We start from the raw sequence: 20,064 nt of genomic DNA, 5'->3' as shown, positions 1-20,064 counted from the left end.
ATGGCAGCTTCTGCCCTCACTCCGCGATACTGAACGGCCCGTCGGCCCCGTCAACATGGCGCAAGCTTCGCCGGAGACCGTCGACCGGCTGTTCAACGAGCTGAAGTCAAGGTAGCTGCGTGCCCTGCTCGTGCCTGCAGCTCTATACTGACATCTGCAGGAGTGCCGAAGCCAGAGAGAATGCCGCGAAGGCACTGCGCCAGAGCCTCGAGGCTGCTCATCGAGGTCAGTCGTCGCAACAGCTCACGCCGCCGTCTCCGCGCTCACACCCCTCACAGAGTTGCCTCCGGGCCAGTTCGCGAATTATTACGACCGCGTATGCAACCGCATAAACGCCCTCGTCGTCCAGGGCAATGAGACGAATGAGCGCCTGGGAGGAATCCAAGCATTAGACCAGCTCATCGACTTCAAGGGCGACGACGCTGGCCAGAAGACCACGCGATTCGCAAGCTACCTGCGCGCCATATCGCAGGGGAATGACAATGCCGCTATCGATGCCGCGTCGCATGCTCTGGGAAGGTTGGCGAAGCCCGGCGGCACTCTCACCGCAGAGCTGGTGGAAGCCGAGGTGAAGAGTGCATTGGAGTGGCTGCAGATGGATCGCCAGGAGAACCGTCGCTTCGCCGCCGTGTCGAATTTGAGAGAGCTTGCAAAGAACTCGCCCACGCTCATGTACCAGTGGGTCCCCCAAATATTCGAAGTCATCTGGTATGCGCTGCGGGATCCAAAGGTCCGCATCCGCCAGGCGGCTGCCGAGGCCATCAGCTCCTGCTTGGAGATTATCTCGGCGCGCGATCAGCAAATGCGGAACCATTTCTTCGGTAAGGTCTATGACCAGGTCCTGACCGGATTCACGGTGAATACCGTGGAGTCAATACACGGAGCAATACTGGCCATGAAAGAGCTTCTCCGGAGAGGTGCCATGTTCATGCATGGGTCCCGATACATCGAAGCTTGCAACAACGTGCTGAGATACAAGGATCACCGTGACGCACTCATCAGGCAGGAGGTGATTGTTACAATACCACTGTTGGCTGCTTACTCGCCGAACGACTTCTCTCAACATTACCTTCATACTTGCATGCTCCATCTGCAGGGCCTTCTCAGAGAAGAGAACAAGGACCGTAGCGCAGCATTCATAGTTGTGGGGAAGATTGCTGGAGCAGTTGGAAGCCACTTCGGAAAGTACATTGACGGCACCCTGACGGTCATCAAGAACACCCTCATCCGCAAGACACGCTACCGAGCCCAGGAAGAGCCGGCTATCTTCGAATGTCTCAGCATGCTTTCGATAGCTGTTGAGCAGGCCCTCAGCAAGCACGTGGACTCGCTTCTGGACCCGATGTTCTCCTGCGGACTGAGCGATCCTCTCACCCAATGTCTCGTTGACATGGCCCATTACGTCCCTTCCAGTAGAGCAGCCATCCAGGAGCGTCTGCTCGATCTTCTCAGCCAAGTTTTGTGTGGCCGCTCGTTCATCTCTATGGGTAGTCCACAACACCACGCTGCTCCACCACCGCAAATATGGACTCGCGATCACAAACCACCAGAAATCATCAGGCAGAAAGAGGCTGAGATTGCCCTGGCACTTAAAACTCTTGGCGAGTTTAATTTCTCTGGCCACGTGCTGAACGAATTCGTGCGGGATGTTGCTATCAAGTACGTCGAGGCAGACAACAGGGAGATTCGGAAAGCTGCCGCGCTCACCGCATGCCAACTTTTCATCGGCGACCCCATAGTGACCCAGACGAGTCAGCATGCGATCCAGGTTGTTGGAGACGTCATTGAGAAGCTCCTCACATGTGGAGTCGCAGACGTGGATCCAGACATCCGTCATACTGTGCTCAGGGCACTCGACTACCGCTTTGACCGCCATTTGGGTAAGGCTGAGAACGTCCGAAGCCTATTCCTGGCCTTGAACGACGAAGTCTTCGAAATTCGAAGGGCGGCTATCTCCATCATTGGTCGCTTGACATCCGTCAACCCTGCTTACGTTTTCCCATCGCTACGCAAGGTCCTTGTTCAACTCTTGACCGAGATCGAATACTCGAATAGTGCTCGGGACAAGGAGGAAAGCGCAAGGTTGATCAGCAACTTAGTGGTTGCCTCGCCAAAGTTGATCAAACCTTATGTTGATCCTATGATCACCGTCCTTCTTCCTAAAGCACGGGACAGCAACCCTGAAGTTGCTTCATCCACACTTAAGGCTATCGGCGATCTTGCAACTGTGGGCGGCGACGACATGAAGCAGTACATCCCCGAGTTGATGGATATCATAATCGAGAATCTCCAGGACCTCAGCTCAGAGTCGAAACGGATGGCAGCTCTTATTGCGCTCAGTCAGCTGGCTTCAAATGCTGGCTATGTCATAGAGCCTTACAAAGAGCACTCGGAACTTCTGACGATCCTCATCAATATTGTGAGGACGGAACCGGCAAACACCTTGCGGAAGGAAACTGTGAAGCTCATGGGTGTGCTCGGAGCACTGGATCCTGACGAGTATCAGAAGATCGTCGAGAAATCTCCAGAGCACAACTTGCAGGCAGAGGCTCAAGCTGTCACCGATGTCTCATTGATCATGAGTGGTATCACACCATCAAACGAGGAGTTCTATCCAACTGTCGTCATCAACACCCTCATGGGACTTCTCAAAGACACATCGTTGGCACAGTATCATTCGGCTGTCGTTGATGCAGTGATGAACATTTACGCCACAATGGGTCTGAAGTGCGTGCCATTCCTGCCGCAAGTTGTACCAGGTTTTCTGGGCGTCATCCGAGGAGCACCAGCGGGACGTGTGGAAGGCTACTTCAACCAACTGAGCCAACTCGTGAGAATCGTACGCCAACATATCCGACCTTTCCTGCCCTCCATCCTTGAAACGGTGCAGGAATTCTGGAGCGGTGGCATTCAACTACAGGCGACGATTCTCTCCCTCATTGAGGCGATCGCCCGCTCTCTTGAAGGAGAATTCAAGATTTACCTCGCCAATGTTCTGCCGTTGATGCTGGGTGTCTTGGATCAGGACACATCCGTCAAGCGGTTGCCATCAGAGCGTGTTCTCCATGCTTTCTTGATTTTCGGATCGAGCGCAGAGGAGTACATGCACTTGATTATACCGGTCATTGTTCGCATGTTCGACAAGCCTGGACAGCCGCATGGCCTACGGAAGTCGGCTATTGAGACCATTGGCCGCCTTTCGAGGCAAGTCAACATCTCAGAGTTCGCCGCCATGATCATTCACCCACTCTCGAGAGTGCTTGCCGGCAATGACATCGCTCTTAAGCAAACAGCCCTTGACACATTGTCCGCTCTAATCTTCCAACTTGGTCCTGACTACATTCACTTCATTCCCACTATCAACAAGATCCTTGTCACACACAAGGTGCCACATTCGAACTATGCCCTTATCGTCTCCAAGCTTCAGAGAGGCGAGCCTCTTCCTCAGGATCTGAGTCCGGACGAACGGTACGGCGATGACGACGAGGACCTCAATGCTACAGAGATCTCAACAAAGAAGCTGGCAGTCAACCAGCAACATCTCAAAAACGCTTGGGACGCCACTCAGAAGACTACTCGCGAGGACTGGATCGAATGGATGAGACGATTCAGTGTCGAACTACTGCGGGAGTCTCCTCAGCAGGCTCTTCGCGCTTGCACGCCTTTGGCAAGCGTCTACAACCCTATCGCTAAGAGTCTGTTCAACTCGGCCTTCGTGTCCTGTTGGACTGAACTTTATGATCAGTATCAAGAAGAGCTCGTGCGTTCGATTGAGATTGCGCTTGCATCGCCAAACATCCCTCCCGAGATTCTGCAGATTCTTCTCAACCTTGCCGAATTCATGGAGCATGATGACAAAGCGCTTCCAATCGACGTCCGCACCCTCGGCATGTACGCTGCCAGGTGCCATGCATACGCGAAGGCTTTGCATTACAAGGAGCTTGAGTTCAACGCGGAGCAAAACGCTCGTGCCGTCGAGGCCCTCATTAGTATCAATAATCAGCTGCAACAGACCGATGCCGCATTTGGTATTTTGAGGAAGGCCCAGAACTACCAAGACGTCGAGCTCAAGGAAACCTGGTTTGAGAAGCTCGAGAAGTGGGAGGAGGCCCTTAAGTCCTATCAAAGGCGTGAGAAGGACGAGCCTGATTCATTCGAGATTACTATGGGTAAGATGAAGTGTCTACACGCCTTGGGTGAGTGGGACGTCCTGTCCACGTTGGCTCAAGACAAGTGGATCCACGCTCCGCAGGAATACCGGAGATCCATCGCTCCTCTAGCCGCTGCTGCTGCTTGGGGCCTTGGACAGTGGGAGCTTATGGATCAGTACCTGTCAGTGATGAAGTCATCGTCTCCAGATTGGTCATACTATGGCGCCATTTTGGCCATTCACCGCAATCAGTTCGAGGAGGCCCAGAAGCACATCACAAAGACGCGCGACGGTCTCGACACCCAGCTCAGCGCTGTCTTTGGCGAATCTTACCAGCGTGCTTATCTACCGCTGGTGCGTGTGCAGATGCTCGCTGAGCTTGAGGAGATTATCACCTACAAGCAGAACAGCAACAACCCAGAGAAGCAAGCAAGCATGCGTGCAACCTGGATGAAGCGTCTGCTCGGCTGCCAGCCAAACCCGGAGATCTGGCAGAGAATGCTCAAGGTCCGCGCTCTGGTCATTTCTCCGAGAGACAACATGCACATGTGGATCAAGTTCACCAACCTCTGCCGGAAGAACCAGAGGGTGGGTCTCGCTGAGAAGTCGCTGCGTTCCCTGCTTGGTGGCACTCATGAAGACATCTTCGCCTACGTTCGGAACCACGCCCACGAGATACCACATCCTATTTCCTACGCCGTTTTCAAATTCATGTGGTCGTCGGATCGCAATGAGGAGGCACTAGATCTACTTAAAGACTTTACTTCTCGCGTTGCAGATGACCTTCAGATCAGATCCAAGGACGCCATGGGACAGAACGGTAACATGCCGAATGGTATCAATGGTCACCATGGCGTCAACGGCGTCCACGGCTTCACAGGTCTTGTGAATGGCATGCACGGTCTGAACATGAATGGCTCTGGAATGGTGAACGGTACTAGCCAGGCGCCAGGCGCAAATCATTTCGATCTGGCGGAGACTCAGAAACTCCTTGCCAAATGCTACCTCAAGCAGGGCGAATGGCAGACACACCTACACAATGGCGACTGGACGCACGAGCACGTGCACGAGGTCCTGTCTGCTTATGCTGCGGCCACACGATACAATCAGAACTGGTACAAGGCATGGCATGCATGGGCATTGGCTAACTTCGAGGTTGTCAACGCCATGTCGCCGCAGGCCGACAGATCCACACCGGACCTTCCTGCCAGTGCTGTACACGAGCACATCGTTCCCGCCATCCATGGTTTCTTCAAGTCCATCTCCCTCTCCTCTGCCAGTTCTCTGCAAGATACCCTCCGTCTTCTTACCCTCTGGTTCGCTCACGGAGGCCATCCCGAGGTTAACACAGCTGTCACAGAAGGTGTGAGTACAGTCAGCATCGACACTTGGCTTGAAGTTATTCCGCAGCTCTTGGCGCGTATCAACCAGCCAAACGTCAGGGTTCGCCAGTCGATTCACAACCTCTTGTCCGACGTCGGACGTGCTCACCCTCAAGCATTGGTGTTCCCACTCACGGTTTCTATGAAATCAGATGTCACCCGTCGTTCGCGCTCAGCAACAGCTCTCATGGATGCGATGCGACAACACTCCCCCAGGCTCGTGGACCAGGCTGATTTGGTCAGCCACGAACTAATCCGTATCGCTGTGCTTTGGCATGAGCAGTGGCATGAGGGTCTGGAAGAGGCTTCAAGGTTGTACTTCGGTGACCGCAACATCGAAGGCATGTTTGCAACTCTTGCGCCGCTCCATGCTATGCTCGACAAGGGCCCAGAGACTCTTCGCGAGATCTCATTCATCCAATCGTTTGGGCGCGAGCTCCAAGAGGCACGCGACTGGTGCCAGACTTTCAGAAATTCTGGTGAAGAGGGTGACTTGAACCAAGCTTGGGACCTGTACTACCAAGTCTTCCGGAAGATCGCTCGTCAGCTACCCTCTCTGATGACTCTCGAACTTCAATACGTCTCACCAAAGCTCAAGGCTGTACATGACTTGGACCTGGCCGTACCTGGCACATACCAGAGTGGAAAGCCTATCATCCGGATCCAGTCGTTCGATCCTGTTTCTACTGTTATTCAGTCTAAGCAGAGACCGAGAAGGTTGGTGATCAAGGGAAGCGATGGTGTCAACTACATGTACGCTCTGAAAGGTCACGAGGATATTCGTCAGGACGAGCGTGTCATGCAACTTTTCGGCCTGGTCAACACTCTTCTTGACCATGATGCTGAATCCCGGAAGCGTCATCTCAACATCCAGCGGTATCCTGCGATTCCTCTGTCCACCCAATCCGGTCTTCTGGGATGGGTGCCGAACAGCGATACCCTCCATGTGCTCATCCGTGAATACCGCGAGAGCCGCAAGATCCTTCTCAACATTGAGCACCGTATTATGTTGCAGATGGCTCCAGACTACGACTGCTTGACACTAATGCAGAAGGTCGAGGTGTTCGGCTACGCTCTAGACAACACAACTGGTCAAGATCTCTACCGTGTGCTCTGGCTTAAGAGTAAGAGTTCTGAGGCATGGCTTGACCGCCGTACCAACTACACTCGGTCTCTGGCTGTCATGTCCATGGTTGGATACATTCTGGGTCTTGGTGACCGTCATCCTTCCAACTTGATGCTCGATAAGGTTACCGGCAAGATCATCCATATCGATTTCGGTGACTGCTTCGAGGTGGCAATGCACCGCGAGAAATATCCTGAGAGGGTACCGTTCCGTTTGACGAGAATGTTGACGTACGCCATGGAAGTCAGCAACATCGAGGGCAGCTACCGCACGACCTGCGAGCATGTCATGCGTGTGTTGAGGAGCAACAAGGAGTCCGTCATGGCTGTACTTGAAGCAGTAAGTTTCCCTTTGTTGACGAATCAGAAGAGTGCCCACGATGCTAACACAAGCTCCGCGAAATTAAGTTCATCCACGATCCCCTCCTCAACTGGCGCCTTGGTACGCGTGAATCTCCTCCGGAACCTTCGTTCTCCTCGCAGCGCCGCGCTTCCATCATCGGTGCCGATGTCGTTCCTGGCGATCGTCCCGAATCGTCCTTCCGTCCCCGCCACCGGTCCAGTATTGTGCCGCCCGGTACAGGCGGGCCGAATGAGCCAGAGGCCAGGGAGGAGCAGAACGCCCGAGCGCTACAGGTTTTGTCGCGCGTCAAGCAGAAGTTAACAGGTCGCGACTTCAAGCCTCAAGAGGAGCTAAACGTCAACAACCAAGTGGACCGGCTCATTCGGGAGGCGACGAATCTAGAGAACCTGTGCCAGCATTACATTGGTTGGTGCAGTTTCTGGTAGAGAGGTGGATGGTGAGGGTGTCGTCTTCTCTTCTTCCTTTCGACTCGATTGGTTGCTTGCGTACAATTTTGTTTGCTTCCTGGCTGTTTCATTTCTCACTGCTGGCTGGCATCACTTGGGGGACGGCGTCCGGGAAAACGTCCCCATCACGGTCTAAACTCCCGGTGGACTGCGGATACCTTTTTTTTTTTCATGTTTAACGGCTGCAGGGGTAATGATGGGTTCTGCTTGATTTTCTGATTATTGATTGGAGGGTGCGAGCATGAAATTCTGGCCGGCATGATATGGGCGTTCTTTTTTGCAGTCTTCTTCATTAGTACGGACAGAAAGGTTCTCCTGTTGCTCATCTTCTCCTTCTTGACTGTATGTATTACCAAGATTGATACCTCGTGATGGCAAAGCAGACGCAAACTTGCGCTTCTGCGATTGGGAACTACTGTATACTGATGGCCGTCCTTTGCGTAAACAGTGGGCGCATGAATTACCCTCCCTTTGCCCACACTTAACAACGCATGTCGAGATCATCGCACCACTCCTGTCCTGGTCCGGTAATTCCTGGCTTTGCCTCGTGATTCAGAGGCACCATTGCCAATATTTTCTTTTTTCGCTTTTCTTTACACTTGCCCATCGTCCCCGCACAGCCAACATCATTCCGCCTCTCCCTCCAACAGATCGTCCTCATCCTCAAGCACCAGCTCTCGCAGCGCTTCGTCCTCGGCCCAATCCACCCCACTACCCACGACCATGCCGGCCACCACGCCCTTCATGCTTCGCCACCGTCGACGGGCGCGCGCAGCATCGCGTTCTGCCTCAACCAGCTGATCTCGAAGCTTGTGATCGTCGGCGAGAGCTTCGTTGACCGCGGATGAAGAGATGGAAGCAGAGGGAGGATTGGCGAGGGATAGGAGGGTGCTAGCCAGGGCTGCATTCTTGACATTGGCGGCGGAGAGAGCTTTGGTGGTGCTGGCCAGGGCAGTGGCGATGGTGGTGAGTTGGTGGGTCTGGTGGGAGAGTTGCATGGAGAGGGCATCACGGGGGTTGAGGAGGGGGGCGAGTCGTCTATATTTGGGGCTTAGTTTTATTTCTTTATTTCTTTTATTTTGTTGAAGCAAAAAGAAAAAAGAAAAAAGAAACTAACCTTTCTTCAAAAGTTGCAGTTGAACCACCATGCACGGCTTTGATGACGGGGTCCGTGATGAGGACTTGGTCGGTGATGTTGTTCCGGAGTAGGTATGACGCGCGTGCTTCCATGGCTGCGCGCTCAGCGATGATCAGCTGTTGAGCGACTTCGTCATCTGAGAGGTTCTCGTTCGATGTAGAGTCTGTTAGGCGTTAGCATGACGTAGCAATAAGATTCTGTGCAGCCAATATAGGGAGTGACAGCTGTACGTGTTTGCCAGCAAAGTCAGAAGAATCCCCAGGTTTCAAACAGCTCACACAGACAGCTGGCTGGTAGTGTGGCAGCGGGGCAAGCTGTACCATTCTGCTGGGCTTCAAGCAAGCTGCGCTCAAGCTCAAGTTCGCGCACTTGATGGTAGAGCTGCAGCACGAGCTTCTCTGTGTCGCTCAGGACCACGGAGGCGGTGTCGGCATCCAGGAGATGATCTCCGGGCGCTGGCGCTGTTGGCGCATGATTGCTGCCGTCATCCATGATCGTCGATAGCCACGCGTGACATGGGCCGCGAGGAACGGCGCGCGTGTTGGTGTTGTCTCGGAAGACGCGCCGCTAATCAAGGCACCAAGGCACCTGCACGGCCACACCAGCTCCCGCCGGATTTCGTTGCCGCTAGCCAACCGCACTTCGGGCTGAAGGGTCCTCGACGCCTTATCAGAGAGGCTGTCTTGCGGTGAGGCATCTGGACACAGGCAGCCCTTGGTAGCGCGCGGAGAACTAGGATACCCCGGTGCTGCCTTGAGTTCGTGTGGCTGGAGCTAGGGCACCGCTGGTCATTTGAGCTGCGCACGACCGGACCATCATCATCATCATCACCGCCTAACCGCTGTGCTCGCTCGAGGGCATGTCGCGACAACCTCTCACCTCCCCTCCACCACCCGCATAGACCGCCAGCGGCAGGCGCATGTCGCTGTCAGTCTTTGTCGCCCACTCGGGCAAGCGGCTCGACGCCGACCCCGTCGTCTTCAGCTCCTTGGACGCCCTCAAAGCCTGGCTTCACAATGCGACCAAGGTTCCGCCGCAGGACCAGATCCTGCTCACCCCGCGCGGCAAGCACGTCAAGTTGCAGACTCTCCTGACCGAGGTTAGCTCATTGCAACCCCCGTGTGCGAGCGTCCAAAAGTAACCTGTAGCAGAAGGAGATATTCCTGTACGATCGCGACCTCTTTGCCCTCCCGGCGCCTGAGAACCTCGACCACCTCGTTCCGCCCGAGCCGCTTCCCAAGGACTTCCAGCCCGGGAAGCCGCCTGACACCCTCTCCAACCAGAACGACCTCGCAGCATGGCAGAACTTGTTCAAAGCGCGCCGCGACTGGGCCCTGGGCCTGCGCGAGCAGTGTCGCTCCATGGCTCAGGCCGCCGCCGAGTGCGTGAGCGAGCAGGCCGTCGTCGAGCGCGGCGTGCGCGTCGCCACCAGCAACCATGAGACGCACATCCGGAGTCTGGAGCAGAAACAGCAGGAGGCGCGCGCCTGGTTCGACGCCGTGGCCAAGGAACAGGACGAGTGCGTGCAGTCGTGGGAGGCCGATCTTGCCCGGCTGAGCTCCATACCCGCCAGCCAGCAGTTCCGCCGCTTCATCTCCACCCTTGGCAATGATACCCCGCGTAAGCCGTCCAGGAAGAATAGCGACGCTCGGGCCTCTTTGGATACCTTTGTAAATGTGGACAAGGCCAGAAAGGCGGCGGCGGTCAGCAACACGGTTTTGGATGACCTGGAAGGCCGCATCGTAGATATGGACAAGCAGATTGAGAAGATCAGGGCCGAGTACAATGAATTGCAGAACGCCGTGGACCAGAGCCAGATGCACTCCTCGTACAACTACCAGGACGAACCAATGCGCTTATTTGAGGAGATCGATGTGCTAGCAAAGAAGGTCGACTCGGACTACGAGCACGTTCTCGGCCTCCCGGCACTCCCAAAGTCGGTTGCGCAGGCTTCGAAGATGGCGCTGCTCCATACCCGGAACTATCTCCCCTCCCTCACGGACTACAGTGGGGAGATGAGCGATCTGCTCAAGCATTCTGTGGAGCGGAAGAATTCGGCCGTTCGGCTCGCTCTCGAGCACCTCCAGACGATTGCGGGCATAGAGTCGACCCTCGCTGGTGCCAATGCCTCGATCGCATCGATTGAAATTGCCCCAGAGAGTCAGGATGCCCTTGAGGCTCTATCGATCATTTCTAAGATGCCATACATCTACGGTATTCTCCTGATCGAAGCTGTGCGAAGGCATGAGTGGGCGGAGAAATTGAAAAAGGACTCCTCCTCCTTAGCTGAGGAGATAGCTGGCTACCGGGATGAGGAAGAAAAAAGGAGAAAGAGGTGGCTGAAGAGCAACGGCGACGTTATCAATCTGGATGCCGCTCACGACAATGCTATCGGAATCGATATCAACGTTACAGGCCAGGACGTAGGCTGGCCTTCAGTCACCCGCCAGGACTTCCAGGATTACCTGAATCTTTTGAACACTATCGGTGGACTCGAAAGTATCGTGGAATTACTTGCTCAGGCTTTCAAGGATATCGACCGCCCAACTCGACAACAAATCAAGCATGCGAAGGGCTTCAAGACAGGAAGCGTGCATGACGGGCTGGGTAAAGGTTCGCTTCTCTTGCGTGGAGAAGACGAGACGCGAGTCCTTAGAGAGTCGATGTCAAAGCTGGAAGAAGAGTTGAAGAGTTCTAAGAGCAGGGTCCGGAAGCTTGAGGATCTGCTTCACCGTCAAAGCCACATCAGCCGTTTGTCCATTGGGAGCGGAGTTGCCCCACCAAGCTCCCAGTTGCCGGATACCCCTACGGATCCGTATCCTCCTGTTGCTTCACCACAACTACAGGAAAATCCCGCTCGCCAGTCCTCGGTCTCGTCTCGGAGGTATTCTTCCAACAAGAGTCCCGAGGAACGAGCCCTAGCCCAGCGGATAGTGCAGCTTGAGAACGAACTAAGGGTGGAAAAGGAGGCCCGGATCAACCTTGAGAAGGAGCATTCGGCACGTGCTGATGCTGTCAATGACCTCCAAAAACATGTTGAAGAACGCAGGTCCACGAACAAGGACCTCATGGAGAACATGGAAGCGATGCAGAAGGATTGGTCTGACGAACGCCGATCACTTGAAGACGAAATTAAAAGGCTTCGCTACAGACTTGAAGAGCTCGAAGAAGAACTTGACAGGAACTTGGGAAGTCGCGATAATGAAAGAGCAGGCTATGACGAGAGAAGACAGGCACTGGAAGCCGAACTGGACCAAGTTCGCAGGGATGCGGATGAGGAAGTTCAACGAGAGAAAGAGCGGGCTGAGGCTGCTGAACACACCATTCAGGAGCTTGAAGCTGTCCAGTCTGAGCGGAAAATTACCTTGCAGAGCGCCTTCTCCTCGTTGGCAAAGAATGAGGCCCTCCCTGAGAACAGCGCCATGCTAGCTTCGGAGCTTGAAAAGCTTGCGCAGAGGTCCAAGGATTACGCTCGCGAGCTTGCTGAGGCTGTTGAGAAGGCTAAATCGGAGAACGAGGCGCTCACTACTGCTGCTGCGAAGCAGCGGAATGACCTCGAGGCTCGAATCAGAACGCATGAAGCGGAGATTGCGCAGAAGAGTGAGGAACTTGCGGCCGAGAGTGCCAAGGTCAAGTCTTTAGCCGAAGAGCTGAAGGATGAACGAGGGCATCTGGAAGACCTGCGAATGAAGTTCGCTGAGGGAGAGACGGGTGCCGATGCCCTACGTCAACGTGTCACGGAAGAGGAGGCCAAAGTCGAGCGCCTTTCTACCGAACTCGCAGAGGCAAAGGTCCATGTCACGACCCTCGAGAAGTCTCTGGCAGAACTACAGGACAAGTACGCCGCGCTGCAGGCCAATTCGACCAATGGTGAATCTAGATCCGAACAACAGGCGAAGCGTGCCCGAGATCTCTCTGAGAAGCTGCTTGCAAACAACGATCGACTGCACAGGCTTTTAGAAACGCTCGGATTCGCCATCACGCACCAAGACAACCAGATGGTGATCCAGCGGGCTTCGAAGGTCGCGGGCCAGAGCACAGTTATCCCTACAGATGCATCTGCAGCAATGAACCGCAGCGTGTCGTCGCCGTCGCCGTCGCAGAAACCTCTTGAGAGTTCTCAAATGCTAGAGGCCCTCAAATGGACGGAGCAAGAGAACCCTGACATGGAAGAAGTCAAGTTTGTGGAGTTCATGGCTACCGTCAAGCGCTTTGATATCGACACTTTCAGCGAAGCCATCACGAAGCGTATGAGGGATATGGAGCACACTGCGCGCAAGTGGCAGCGCGAAGCCCGCACTTATCGTGACAAGTCTCACAGATACCAAAGCGAAGCGCACGAGAAAATTGCTATCCGCGGATTCAAAGAGGGGGACCTCGCTCTCTTCTTGCCCACACGCAACCAAGCTACTCGTCCCTGGGCAGCCTTCAATGTCGGCGCGCCACACTATTTCCTTCGCGAACAAGAGTCGCACCGCTTGCACAGCAAAGAGTGGCTGGTTGCGCGCATCACAAAGGTTGAGGAGCGCGTCGTTGATCTCTCGAAGTCAATGGACGGTACGCGTGGCAGCGACGGCCGCTCCATAACTAGCGAGCGCAGCGGCGTCTCGTATGAGGACGACAATCCATTCGAACTGTCCGATGGCCTGCGTTGGCATCTAGTCGAAGCGGCAGAAGAGAAGGTCGGTGCGCCGCTCACGCCTGGCTTGGGAAAGAGTACAGTCGACAGCACCAAGGTAGACGCGAAGGGCAGCATCCGCATGAAGAAGAGCCTGATCGGCAACGACGCGAGTAAGACGCTGAACAAGAGTCTGGATAGCCGTCGCAGCAGCGCGGGCAGCAAGCGCAGCATGACCGTTGGCAGCGTCAGCAACAACAACAATGGCAGGACTGCAGCAGGCCCCTCCGGAGCAGACCAACAGGTTGGTGCCGAGGCGGCCGGAGGAGTGGGCGAAGAGGTCAGAGCACCCGTCCAGTAATAGAGATGGGGGAAAGAGGAAAAAGAAGAAATGGTATATTACCACCCATCATCTTCTGTTCCTCGCCCCCGCGTGCTTTGTTTTTCTTTTTCATCATTACTTCCTCCAGCTGACACTTCCATTTCTCTATCGGTGGCGATACAGGCTTTCCTGAGCAATAATCACCATGTCGCAACGGCGTCGCTGGTTTCCCCTACCACATTCAGCCCAATAGACGGTCAGAGCAGCGAGAATGTTGCACCCAGACCGATATCATCGGCTAGCAAGGCTGCCTCAGCTCTCGCGGCGGCTGCCGCAGCCAGAGGCGGCGATGGCACCCCCGGCTCGTCTACGATTGCTCCAAGTGCGAGGGATGTTGTGGCTGCGGGCACCGCGAAGCAGCAGCAGCCGTCAAGGAAGCTGGGTTTCTTTGATTCGTTATGGCAGTTGGATATCAGTTATGAGAGGGGGAAGGCGAAGGAGTGATTGTGGGAGTGGATGGCACCGATGGTGAAGGAACGAGGTGTGATGATTCCACTTCTTCTTTCATACTTTGGCTACTTTCTTCACTTTCTTCTTTACGATACCAAGCCGTTTTTGTGTGAGAGATTTCACCCCACGGGAGGGGATTGCGTTGGAGATGTGTTGGCTTTTTTCACAGCGAGGCAATACGGGTAAAGGGAGATAAGTAGTAAGTATCGGAAGAATGGTTTATTTGATAATTTGTTTGAAGCGAGTGGCCTCGACGACAAAGTGACAGATTGTAGCAGTCCAAGCCCATCCCTAAAAAGTATCATGCATATGGGGAGTGGAAGAAATATTCAGGTGTAAATGTAATGTTGTACGAAAGACGGCCACCATGTTCGGATGCAATGATGCATCACACACCTTAACAAGATGCGATCCCATGTGGTTACACTCATTTTAGTTACGTCAAATTTGCTAGGGTATTCCGTTTCACTAGACCGCTATCTTCTAGTAGAATGCACCTTGATATTTTACATAAGGTTACCCAAACTAGTCGCTCCTCATCCCAACCCAAATTGCGTAAATTATTATACAAATAACGGAGTCGATTCCTAGAGCACCAACAGCGGGATTTTCCCACAGCCCGCTCATCACTTCCCCTAAATCATTGCTTCCAGACAACTCTTTCATCCATGCCGTAACCAGGTCAATCACACATCCAAGAAAGAATATTAAGTGACTGAGACGTCGGTAGCTGCCACTTTCCAATACCGAGGCCGCGCCACGTCCCACTGCAACTCCAGCAAACATCGGCCTTGTAGCCAGGAACGGCACCAAAAGGCAGGCTCGGAGCAACAACACGACGCTGACCAGCGGAGCCGATGTTGAAGATCGAGCAGCCCGCTGGAGGAATGGGAGAAGAGCGAGATACACCGTCACGGCGAGGGGCACCACGAATGAGACCCGCACATCATCGCTCGACTGCCCTGCTCCCTGCTTCGCTATCCCCGAGGCCTGGACCACCCGGTCTTTCTCAGCATACGGCTTCGATTCCGACCACGCCAACCGCCTTCTCTCCTCGGTCTCGATCTCCGCCCCGATCAGAAACAGCGTCCCCGCAAACCTCACGGGCAGAACCTGCGCCAGCACCACCAGCTCCCCCAACCTTCTTCTTCTTCCCCCATCGCCCTCCTCCTCCTCTCCCCTTTCCCCCACCATCTTCTCATCCTCCTCACTCGACCACCCGCTCCCTCTCCGACGTCCTTCGATGCCGAGCAGTAGACTCATGCCCAAGCTCCCTAGCAGCGCGGTCTGCACCCACGCGCCGCCCGCTCCCGTCGCGGTGGCCAAGTCGCGCGCGAAGTCTGTGAAGAGCGTCGAGCCGAGCATCCAGGCCCACAACCGCGCGGCGGTCGTCGACGGAGACACAATGGGAAATGGGTCGAGACGGCGCGAGGCGCAGAAAGCGGTGTAGGAGACGTGGAGAAAGGAGAGCATGTGAAATGAGAGGGAGGCGAAGGAAGCGACTGCGAGGATGGTGAGGGCTGTGAGGCGATGGCGAGAGCGCCGATGATAACTGGAAAGAGATGAAGATGGAGCTGAGGAAGACGATTCAAGACGGAGAAGATGGCGGTGGCGTTTGTGGAGATAGAGGGTGGTGCGTGTTGATAGGATTAGAGCGGTGGCGATGTAAGAGAGGAAGAGGACGGTGCCGACGTAGTTTGTTGGTGGATTCAGGAACTCCATTATTTGAGTGAGGTACTGACCAGGACTGGAGGATTATTGATTGTGGGCTTAGGAAGATATTTTCATTCAAATAGGTCTTGCTAGTAGACGTCATAGAAGACCCGATCGACCGTGCTAGTGTTGGCTCCCGCTCCAACCACTCCTTCATACATCTACACTTTTGTCTATGCCAAAGAAATTGCTTTTACATGCCCCAATATTCTTGATATGATGAAGTAAAATGATTTTAAAACGCCGTGAAATGCCCTGAAGAAGAGTGTCACGGAGTCGAGTGAGCTCACCATCAGTCCTCCGCCTTTTCAGCACCACACCACCTATTTCGCCCTATTCATCGGGCCCCAATTTGCTCTCGGGTTCATCGGGTACCGCACCAACTTCTTATCCTCCTTATCCTTCCCCAATTTCTCATCAAAGACAATTTCCAGCTTGTGCAACTTGTCCAAACCATCGCCCGATGCCCATTGCCTCTTCTTCTTCTCATCGTTCAACTGCGGCTCAACACCGGCGCTTCCGCTTTCCTTTTCTCCACTCTCTCCTTCCTTCTCGCTCTTTTTCTCTCCATCCTTGGCTTCATCCACCATCTCCACGTCTTCGACCGTTCTCTTCTTCTCCCAGACACCTCGACCAGGTGTGTTGATTTTGAATTTCTCCTCCATCACTGGGCTACGTTGGCGCACCCATTCCCTCATCACCTCCCAAATAACTTCCCACGGCGCATCTGTCTTGACGGTGCCTGGCTTACAATGGCTTCTCGTGGTCCTGTATCCCAGGTTCCTCAATGCGCCCTTGAACGCTGCATCTGGGAGCGCCTGGCAGTGCATGATCCTGGAGAGCTGGGACACGTTGAAAAAGAATGGGTGGTGGTCCACGATAAGTGGATCCATCTTGGGAATCTCGTCTGGGCCAGGAGTGGAGGGTTCGGAGGAGTTCGAGGTGTGGGCGTAGGGAGAGGAGGTCTCGAAAAGGAGTTCTTCGTGCGCAGTGCGAAGCATGCCTTCGATGCGAGTGGTGGTTTGATATGTGTCCTTGTCAACGGTAGGGAGGTAGCTGAGGATCTTCTCAATGAATGCAGGGTTGTGGAGGGGGCCGCCCCACATAGGGCCAGAGAGCTGAAGGTTGTTAGCATCATTGTAGTCTACAGAGAAACAATGTGTAGCTTACATGAGTCTTGAAGCCACAGTGAGGGCAGTGCGGTGGTGCTGAAGGGCCCTGGGCAAAACTGTACTTGAAGAACGGTGTGCCCTTCTTGCCTTCCTGAACATGGTTCCTGGCCAAGAATTGGGTCGTCCATGCACCGCAGCCAGAGTCACAGTTGTACACCAGCATTTGCTTGCCAGCAAGGAACTTGACTTCAGCTGGGCTTTTTCGTACTCTGACAAAAACACGGGCGTAAAAGTCGATGGACAAGCTGAGGAGCGGCTCAATGCTGATGCCATATTTGGCTGCTGCCGTAGCAATAGCATGTAGAATCAAGCGCAGGCCTCCTTCGTGAGAATGGTGCCCCTTGATGGGAAGGCCGCCGTATTGACTGTAGGTCTTTTCCAGATAACCTGTAGAGGCGAAAACTCCAGCGTCGGTGCAGGTAACGCAAAGGAGGCCGCCGTCATTGACGGCTTGTATCGCACCGTCGAGGAATGGCACAGCTGTACCGTAAGGGTCCAAGTCAATGACGTCGTACTTCTGTCCTGGACCACCAATGCCCTCCTGGCCAACGAACTGGTACATGTGTGCAACAGCGTTACCAATAACCGGGGTGATCTTGTGCTCCAGGCGGTTGTGCTTGATGTTGAGCTTCATTGCTTCGACGGCAGAGGGGGAGAGGTCGTTGCCGGTGACGGAGGTTGCGAAGGGGATTTCGTGGGCGTAACGTAGAGCGCGAAGGCCTGTTGCAGAAAGGGCGTCGAGGATGCGGAACTTGGGGCCTTTGGAGGAGCCATTGGTGTGGTGTGCTTCTCCTGTGGGCTGGTCCGGCACAGCAGTGCTATCGTCCTTTGCATCCTCTGCTGCAGCAGTCTCAGCGCCATCATCGACCTTCGCTCTTTTGTTGTCATTACCCTCGGCAGCTCCCTCGTTCTCCGAGCGAGCCTTCCTTTTCCGCTCACTTTTCCTCTTTTCCCTCAACTTTTCCTGATGATATTTCCGGGTTTTGGCAGCAATAGCATCCTCGCCGTATGCACGAATAGCGAGCACACTGAGGTCGCGGTTGAACTGCTGGATTGGATTGTAGAAAACCGACTGCTTCTGCTCGTCGTCGTCGCGACTCTTGGCGTGTTTCTTAGGGTCGACCGAGGTGGCGGTGTTGGGTGGGATGAGAATGTGGGCCATGCCCTCCTTCACAGTAGTGTATTCCTTGCCATCGTGAAGGACGCGCTGGGCGGGGCGGGGTGGATCGGCGAGCGAAGCGGGCGCGGTGCTCGCGGTGAAGGTTTCGGCCATGGTGGGCTTTGCAGAGTGAAATCGTCGAGCGGGAAGGCTAGTAGGGATGCGCCATGCGGGAACCACGGCAGCACGCGAGATGTGCGAAAGCTGGCGGAGGATGGGGGTGAGACGCATCAAGGCTCCACTGAGCTTCGCAGTGACGCATTTCGGCTTCAAAAAATATTGGCCTGCGCCGGGGCATTCTCGGGATTGGCGGCCGCGACGCCCGGGCCAACGCTTGTTTTATCTGGCAGACCCTTACTCTGCACCAACTCCTATCATCATCACCACTCCAAGACCGTTGCTCGCTCCCGTCTACCTGATTGAGACGCTTTACGCTCGTTTGATTGGTGCTGGTGCCTGGCAAATACTGAAATCTCGTTTCGCGTGGTATTTTTAGGCCGAATCCCCTGCATCAGGATCCAGCCGGCTTGGCCTAGGCCTCGTTGCCGCCTAGTCTAACGACCAAAGCACTCTTCTGCCGGCAATTTAAATACTGCGTTTCGTTGTTGTCTCACCCTTCTTTTCCATCGTGACCTTCGTTCCAAACCCCGCTCGCTGGCCCAATTTCTGAACCATGGGCAAACCAACCCCCGCCCCTGCTTATCGCGATGAAGACGCCGTTTCAATGCACACCACTCGCGGCGACTACGAGTACGATGATGTGCCCCAAATCGCCGACCAGCCGCCCACCTACACCGACAGCGTGAATGGCGAGGGTTCTGCTGCTCTTCCCCCCAACTCGTTCCCTACTCCTGGCAGCAACGTTCCAAATGTTGCAGATGACTACGCCGTTATCGAGCGCAACGGCCGTGCCTATGCGTTCGGCAAGCCCATCAACCAGCACGCCATAACCATTCGCATGGATGAGCGTCTTACCGATCCCGATAATTTGTACAAGTATGTCACCGACTACCTGCGCCTGCTGCCGCCGCGCCCGGTGGTGCAGATCCACGGCTACCACACTCAGACGGTGCGCCGAGGCGACAAGCGCGAGAAGAAGCAGGTCGTCGACTTCGACGTCCTGCTTAGCCTGCAGCATTTCCTGGGAAAGCCGCTCGACCCCACCTGGTGGGATGCTCGCACCGTTGAGAACGGTGAGCCTGCCCTGCGCGGCGGCTTCCGCAAGACGCGCGCGAAGGGCTACCAGCGTGAGCTCGAGGTTGGCGAGACGAAGCCGGACTTACAAGAATGGTGCAAGGAGTACTGCGCCTCTCCCTCCAAACTGAAAATGTAATAAGCCCCCCACTCCCTGAACTCTCACCAAACGCCAGCCTAACCTTCAACAGCTTCCGTGTCTCCCGCACCATCTCCGGCCTCGATGAGGCCCTGATCCGCCAACGCATCGAAGCCCTGATTCGCTCGACGAACTACCGCGGACACATCTTGATCTCTTTCCCGCTTGAGGATCGCGCCGTAGACATCTACTCGCCGCACGCCGTCAACCGCTGGCGCACTACGACCTGGATCCGCTGGTTCTTCTACCTCACCTTTCTCTGGCTCTTCACTTGGCCTCTTCTGTACTTCCTCACCCGCCGCTGGTCCGTCTACACTGTCAACTGGGCCTTCTCCCTGGGCCCTGCGCCCAACGACCCGCACGGTCGCAAACGCTACGCAACCTTGAGCGAGGAGCAGTGGTTCGCCAAGCATCGCCACTTGATCAAGAGGCTGGTACTCGACGGTCACCAAGGCGATGCAAGCCAGTTCGATCTGGAAGATGAACTGGAGGATGGCAGGAATGCGAGATTTGAGTCTGGCAATGCACATGTGAACCAGGCGGTTGGTCTTGTGCAGGCAGGACTGGCAGGTTGGAATGCAGTCCAGAGAGGCTTGGGCGGCGATCCGGATGGATGGGGCGGGGATTGCTAA

General features: G+C 54.9%; 6 protein-coding genes across 6 annotated transcripts; 3 read left to right on the top strand and 3 right to left on the bottom strand.

Moving 5' to 3' along the window:
• Positions 1-55: 55 nt before the first annotated feature.
• On the top strand, positions 56-7,446 carry LTHEOB_3921 (Phosphatidylinositol 3-kinase tor2 protein; the record flags this gene model as incomplete). The annotated part of the gene is made up of 21 exons (XM_035512898.1): positions 56-111; positions 161-225; positions 279-1,009; positions 1,097-1,487; positions 1,551-1,751; positions 1,815-1,880; positions 2,100-2,149; positions 2,207-2,419; positions 2,507-2,839; positions 2,891-2,903; positions 2,967-3,011; positions 3,096-3,385; positions 3,449-3,760; positions 3,818-4,169; positions 4,230-4,657; positions 4,709-4,970; positions 5,031-5,515; positions 5,561-5,633; positions 5,685-5,770; positions 5,816-6,997; positions 7,066-7,446. The coding sequence occupies 21 exons, from the start codon at positions 56-58 to the stop codon at positions 7,444-7,446; spliced, it is 6,015 nt and encodes a 2,004-aa protein (XP_035375314.1).
• Positions 7,447-8,093: 647 nt separating this feature from the next.
• LTHEOB_3920 (uncharacterized protein) lies at positions 8,094-9,097 on the bottom strand (the record flags this gene model as incomplete). The annotated part of the gene is made up of 3 exons (XM_035512897.1): positions 8,094-8,505; positions 8,585-8,768; positions 8,926-9,097. The coding sequence occupies 3 exons, from the start codon at positions 9,095-9,097 to the stop codon at positions 8,094-8,096; spliced, it is 768 nt and encodes a 255-aa protein (XP_035375313.1).
• Positions 9,098-9,524: 427 nt separating this feature from the next.
• On the top strand, positions 9,525-13,584 carry LTHEOB_3919 (Taz1-interacting factor 1; the record flags this gene model as incomplete). Its single annotated transcript, XM_035512895.1, has 2 exons — positions 9,525-9,704; positions 9,754-13,584. The coding sequence occupies 2 exons, from the start codon at positions 9,525-9,527 to the stop codon at positions 13,582-13,584; spliced, it is 4,011 nt and encodes a 1,336-aa protein (XP_035375312.1).
• Positions 13,585-14,762: 1,178 nt separating this feature from the next.
• Positions 14,763-15,528, bottom strand: LTHEOB_3918 (uncharacterized protein; the record flags this gene model as incomplete). Its single annotated transcript, XM_035512894.1, has 2 exons — positions 14,763-14,822; positions 14,902-15,528. 2 exons carry the CDS (start codon positions 15,526-15,528, stop codon positions 14,763-14,765), a joined length of 687 nt encoding a protein of 228 aa, XP_035375311.1.
• Positions 15,529-16,091: 563 nt separating this feature from the next.
• On the bottom strand, positions 16,092-18,213 carry LTHEOB_3917 (Dimethylguanosine tRNA methyltransferase; the record flags this gene model as incomplete). The annotated part of the gene is made up of 2 exons (XM_035512893.1): positions 16,092-16,886; positions 16,939-18,213. 2 exons carry the CDS (start codon positions 18,211-18,213, stop codon positions 16,092-16,094), a joined length of 2,070 nt encoding a protein of 689 aa, XP_035375310.1.
• A 559-nt stretch (positions 18,214-18,772) lies between these two features.
• LTHEOB_3916 (ABC transporter protein) lies at positions 18,773-20,064 on the top strand (the record flags this gene model as incomplete). Its single annotated transcript, XM_035512892.1, has 2 exons — positions 18,773-19,428; positions 19,485-20,064. 2 exons carry the CDS (start codon positions 18,773-18,775, stop codon positions 20,062-20,064), a joined length of 1,236 nt encoding a protein of 411 aa, XP_035375309.1.

This window comes from Lasiodiplodia theobromae (genome assembly GCF_012971845.1).
Source record: "Lasiodiplodia theobromae strain AM2As chromosome Unknown scaffold_10, whole genome shotgun sequence".
NCBI classification, from domain to species: Eukaryota; Fungi; Ascomycota; class Dothideomycetes; order Botryosphaeriales; family Botryosphaeriaceae; genus Lasiodiplodia; species Lasiodiplodia theobromae.
The sequence above is the reverse complement of the archived record's forward strand: the minus strand, read 5'-3'. Positions and strand labels throughout refer to the sequence as shown.